The 6,297-nt window shown below is 43.7% G+C and overlaps 1 protein-coding gene across 3 annotated transcripts in view; it reads left to right on the forward strand.

Moving 5' to 3' along the window:
* Positions 1-5,536, forward strand: part of SLC43A2 (solute carrier family 43 member 2) — a 33,419-nt gene extending 27,883 nt beyond the window's left edge. For all 3 annotated transcript variants that reach the window (XM_026105574.2, XM_064523317.1, XM_064523315.1), the window contains one exon: positions 136-5,536. In XM_026105574.2, coding sequence (XP_025961359.1) covers positions 136-297 — 162 coding nt within the window. In that variant the 3' untranslated portion in view covers positions 298-5,536. The remainder of the gene's footprint in view (positions 1-135) is intronic.
* Positions 5,537-6,297: the final 761 nt, after the last annotated feature.

Genomic DNA, 6,297 nt, shown 5'->3' on the forward strand with positions numbered 1-6,297 from the left:
ATACACTGAACAGGGCGTCTCCTGGACGTCAGTCTGTAGCTGAATGATACGGGCAGGGTTCTGACGCTTCAGCATGCATGACTAGGTTGTCGCCTTCCTAGCCTTCCTAATTTCATTTCATCTTTGTTCCTGCAGGTGAATGTTGGCTTGCTTGCTCTGAGCTTCCTGGGCTTCTGCCTTCCCATCTACCTGGTCTGCTACAGACGCAGGCTAGAGAGAGAAAGAAAACAGAAGAATGATGATGCCAAACTCTTCCTCAAAATCAATGGCACTCCTAATGAGGAAGCCTTTGTGTAAACTGGTGCTTCGAATGCAACTTCCCCTGTACAGGTTCCTGCCACATCCGTGGGCTCTACCTGTGGTGTAAGCCAGGCTGTTTCTTTCCTGGCTCTGCCAGTCTTTGCTCATCACTGGAGTGAGGGCCATACAGCGTGACTGAGCTTTCCTCAGATATAGAGCAGGAAGAGACCTCCCACTCCTTACTCCAGAACATGGGACATTTTTCCTTTTTATAAAGGCTACACAGTTATTGTGTCTTAAATTATTCCCTGATCACGCTCTTCAGCAGCAGTGTCTCTGCACTAGGGGGACTGGGGAGAGAAGGAATTGCAGGGATGGGGGAAGAGGGAAGACAGACCATAATTTGAGTTTGCAAATGTAACACACTGAAGTCTGTGGGGTTTTTTTCCCTTCCTTCTTCCCCCAACCCTGGCTGACATTGTCTCAGATGCAGGCTGTGCTCTCCTCCCTTCCCTTAGGTTTGGCAGTGGCCTTTCTGCTTGATGGGTAGCTGGACCCAGTGGTTTTACCGTCTATCCAGACGTATCCCAGACTGTTCCTGAGGCAGGGAAGGGAATTTCTTCCTATGTGTATGAGCAGAACTTCAGTATATTGCTAAATGCTGGCTGCTGGTGTTGACAACTCCCAAATCCTTTATTACTACATGTGGCACAGACTGTGAGCAATGGATCTGCCTTCCACACTGAAATGAAGAGCCTAGTGGACTGCTTGGTCCTATCCCAAGCCTTCGAAGGCCTGGATGCCTCTTCCTCCTGGCCTGTAAATCGTCTGTACATGTAAACTGTCTGCAGTCTTGAACCTTTCAGATAGGAATTGGATCTTGTTTACCGATGAAGTGCTTTGAGACTTGTTGCCTTTTGCCGCCTCCTCTCTCTGAAATGACCCTGGGAGAAGAGCAGCAGCTTGTACTTAGTACAGTGGAGAAGCCTCCTGAAGGTGGGTTCTGGGGCTCCACACACCTCAGTATTCATGTGTCATGAGCTGACTTGCTGTTAAATCAAGAGTGCAGAACACTCCTTGCATCTGGTAACTGGATCCTGTGAACACGTCAGGGCGATGTGGCAACGTAATTCTTCCCTTAGCCATAGCCTATTCACATTGTTCTGATAATAGCCCCCAAGCTGCTGAACACCAGGTTACTGTGACTGACCAAAAAGCTGCTGGTTTGGCTGTATTACGAGCCTTCTACGATGTCTGTGCTCTGTCTGGACGGAGTACGTGGTGGTTGATTGTATTGACTTATAGAGCAATATGTGTGGGTAAAGGTGCCCCAGGGTCTGTTTGCCGTGGAGGGAATACAAAGGGAATTCTTGACCTGCTTATTTTTATATTGGTTTTCCTAGGTCTTGTCTAAGTAGACATTTCTCCCCTTAACCTTCTTGATGAGGTCAGTAGCGCAGCCTGTGTATCCTTGTGACGAGCATTAAGCACTGCACCATTTGGACCTGCTCTAGCAGGACTGTGCCGCACTGAGGATGAACACCAGCAGGTGTGCAGCAGCAGCATGCGTGCTGGGCTGGGCTGAGCTCGTGGCTGCAGGAAGGTTGGAGGAGAGAGGGGAAAAAAAGGCAGTTATGAAGATGTAGTGGTGATGCTTTCTGAACTGCCAACTCCTGCATTTATTGCAGAGTCTGGCAGTGGGTAAGTCATTAAACTTCGTGTCTGGTTGGAAAAGTATAAGACTCAATCGCTGTCCCATGAACTCCAAGCTGGGCATCGGAAACATCAGTGCGCCTGGACCTGCTGGTGAGAAATTACCTGAAAACTGGGTGTTAACTCCTATATCGATGGTTTGAAACATGCAGATGCTCAGCCCAGCCAGGTTTTCACCATTCTAAATCTCAAGCTTGGCAATGTCTTGCCCAGAGCCTCGGGAGGAATCGCTGGGTGTCGGAAACCCTGAGGAGCCGCTTCCTGGTGCCCTTGCCAGGACACAGTGACTAGGCAGCGTTGTGGGACAGCAGCGCCATCTCGAGTCACTGCCTTCAGACAGCTCCCGTGGGCAGTTCAGATGCTACTACACTCCACGGTACCTTTTAGTCTTCAGTCACTTGTTTTAAAATGACTTGCCACTGAGTATTTGACACACTTGTGGATTTTTTTTTTACGTGTTGCCTTTATTAAATGTTTGTTCCAAGACAGCCTTATCGCCTGCTGTCAACATGATGGTGTTCTAAAACTTTCATTTTCTGTTTGCTCTTATAGCTTTAGTGACGATTTACTGCCCTTCCCAGCTTTTTTCCCTTGTGTCAAGCAATAATTAGGGAGGCACCGTTCTGATTTGGTTTCCTGCTCACTTGCAATTGTCTCAAGTACGTGCCTAGAAATCCACCAGTAGTAGTTCAGCTTTCCGTATTTCCAGAGGGCTTTTTGCAGATTTCTGCGTTCTGTATTGCTCTACTTGCCACTTCTAAATGCTTCTAAAAGAAGGTTCCTACTCTTGCTGCAAGATATTTGTGATGTGAGAGTGACTTTTTTTAGCAAGATCTCAGACAGGTGAGTGTGAGCCACAGTCCTCAGATTCACGATATCTGAAAATAGACAGCTGTTTGAGGACTTCAGTGTGCTAACTTCACCTTAATTTCAAACTATTGAGCATGGTATCTTCCACTCTGCCACCTGAATTCCTGATACAAATGTCCCTGCAAAATGGTGGAATACCCTCTGAATGGCATATATTGCTGAAGTCGCAGTGGAGATGCTGCTGCCTTTGAAGTGTGTGCAGCTAAATTAAATGGAGAACACCCTTTTATTCCTGCCATCTACCTTCCTACTGCAATTCCCAAGTCCTGCCCTGTATTGGGAGTATTCTCCAAGCCACTTTCATGTGCTAAAATACTGGATAAATGTGATTAGTGTCTCTGATGTGGCACAGTGCTTAGAAACTGCTAGTCAGCTGTAAGGAGAAGAACATGCCTTTGAGTCAAGGTTTCAGGCTCCCTTTGCAGATTCAGAGTTAAAGCATGCCTTTGGCTTGCAGTCACAAGGACCGATGGATGCACAATGAAGCTTCAGTTGTCAGGGTTTAAAAGGACAAACGGGAGTGCTTTCTCAGGCAGTGCAAAGTCAGGCTGTGGAATTCATTCTGCAGGATGTTGTGGGGAGCAAAGTATAAATGGATTTTTTTTTTTTTTAAAGGGACTAGTTAAACGATGGTTTAATATGTCCACTAATTCAGGGAGATTTAAAGTTGCTGTAAATAGGAAAAGTATGCCAAGGAATGATTACTTTTCCATGTGCTCTGTCTCTTTAAGAACATACTACTATAGAATGGAGGAAATATGCTGGGCTAGGTGGAATGATGGTCTGGTCTTGTAGGGTTCATTTTACTCCACTAGTTGTGGACTAGACTAATTTTAAAGTCAATCTCAAATTTATCTATCAACATAGCTATAGCTGCATGTACAATGTGCATATACTCTGACTGTGGCATAATTACTTAAATGCGGCATCTGCTGCAGAGGTGGGCCCCTAAAAGGACAACCAGAGTATTCTGGCTTCAGCTTCCTCTACATGTTGTCTTGTATGGTGCAGAAAAAAATTGTCAAGACAGTTCTGTTAAATGTGATTGTCCATGGGCAGTTTGCCTTGTTCTCTGATGCTCATGGAAACATAACGATGGATTACTTAAATGTGGAATGGAATGCAGCACTTCTGCCTTCCAGCCAAGTGATGCAGGACAAAGGAAATTCCTGATGTACACTTCTACATGCGTGAGCCACCCAGTGGAAAAAATAAATGGGCTACCAAAGGCTAGAGAGCCACATCAATTAAATCAATAATGCATTTACCTGTATAATTAAAATATAGGTCAGTGTGTTTAACTGGTTTCATAACTTCTAAATTCTGGAACTTGTAAAATTTTTTTTTTAATGCCTCTTCTCTCTCCCCCTTCTCCCCCACCCATGTTAGAAGCGCTAGGAGGCGGTTGTGGAAAAGACCTCATTTCTTCAGTAGAAGCATCCCTAACTGAAAGTAACTAAACAGAAACCTGATCTGTGAGTCCTTGCCATTTGCAGGAGCACTCGGACTCGGTGATGCTACTGTATAAAGGTGATTGCACCTTCTGGAGTAACTGCTCCTGGTTTCTACAGAGAACTCGCATGCATTTTAAAAATGTCTTTATTTGGGGAAAATGGATTGGGGAAGGAACAGAGAGCTTTTTCCTTTTACTGAGATGTCAGTACCTAAAACCCATCAACACAATCTTTATAGCACGAATGTGATGCTATCAAGAGTAGCAGAGAAAATCTGTGCTATTTTGCTTAATAGGAGTCTTGTAACTTTCTTCACTTACTGTCATAGAGTATCTGGATACTTAAGAAATAATTGGACACAGATGTCTGTGGAAAACAAATCTGGCTGAGAGTCCAGCTTAACTGCAATGCTGTTACACTGACTGAAATGTCTAACTCCCACAGCAACACCTGGCCTCTTCATGTTCTGTCTATAAAGGAAAATTGTACGATAGTGAGATTTTAACTAAAACAGTAAATCACTAAAATGTTTTAAAGTAGGAGGTTTCTCTCTTCACAAGCTGATGAATTTGGAAAATATACTACAAAATATAAAGCAGATACTCTAAGGGAAAAGAATGGAATCTTAAAACTACAAATTTTCTGTTACTTTTTTTCCTTTGAGTGTTTTTTTTCTTTATCTGCAAGGCTTTTGGTATTCCCCACTTCCCAGTTTAGAAGTGCAAAGTATTCATAATGCAGGCTAATATTACACTGGTATTCCTGATGGGAAGGGCCTGTAAAACAGACACTTTTGATTATATTTCACAACATTTATCTTCTCTGGAAATAGCTGAAGCAATGATGTATTATGTAGATGCATTCTCACATGTTAATTATAAACTTTAGAGGTCCTTGGGTTTGTTTTTTTTGTTTCTACCTGGGGTGCTCTGCCTGTCTTTGCGCAATCTGCTTTTCTCAGTGTCCCGTGCTCCGCGCTATCATCCTTCCTACTGCTGCACATCACTCCCGTGTGCCCAGCTCCTCTATCACTTGCTCTTTGTTCTTGGAAGAATTCCCGTTTTCAGGATGCACCCTCCTTTCAACCTCCTGGGATTAGCCTCCCCCACTCTCCCTTGTTCCTGAATTTTTTTTGTTTTTTATTGTATCTGTCAAAGTTCAATTGTAAATTCCTTGTGGCAGGGCTCTGTCATTGTGTGTTTGTAAGGTGATGTGCACTCTTACAGTACTATCTAAAAATAAATGTGGTATTAAGTTAATCATTAGTTTTCCTTTTGAGGCTGAACATAATAAAGTTATTGCTTGGTTCGTAAGGAGGATCTGTAAGCATGGAAGTTTTACTTGGTATTGTCAGCTAAATTGCTTGGCTGCACTTTGAACAGTTCCTTGTCCTTTTTCTTCTCCAGGCAGGAGTTAACAGCCAGATTTCAATTAATCTCTCTTTGAGAAAAGGTTAAGCTTTTTTTAATTTTTTTTAATTTTTTTAATTTAGATAGCAGCCTGAGAAAGAAATGAAGCTTAGTTAATACAGGGAAAACATGTCAAACAGTGAAAGGTCAACAACCGCAGCCTTAGGCTGGGATGTCTGTAGCAGGGCTGCACATTGCAGTTAAACATGCTAAATGTATGGGGTTTTACTTTCTTTATTTTTCCAATCAACAGAGGTAGTCTTTGCTTCATATGATTCCAGAGACAAAAGTAGTAAATCAGTCCTGTTTAGCCATTTTCCTGGCCGTGGCCCCAAGTACTTAAATATAGGTCACATAAAAGGATTTTTGTAGTTATCTTCTTTCATTAAATATTTGGTGTTGCGCTTACTGCTAAGTGTAGCCCAGACTGATGCAGCTCTTAAGCAGTGCTGAACCTGAATGAGGGCGAATGCAGTAAGCCACTGCGTGCCCGCAAGGCAGACTCCGTTCTCAGAAAACCGCCTATTTTTGCGAACCAGTCAACTGGAGACGTTTCCATTATCTGACTGCAGGCTCCGGTTATCCCCCTTCCACACACCCCCCCCCCCCAA

The sequence above is a fragment of the Dromaius novaehollandiae genome, chromosome 19 (assembly GCF_036370855.1).
Source record: "Dromaius novaehollandiae isolate bDroNov1 chromosome 19, bDroNov1.hap1, whole genome shotgun sequence".
Lineage (NCBI taxonomy): Eukaryota > Metazoa > Chordata > Aves > Casuariiformes > Dromaiidae > Dromaius > Dromaius novaehollandiae.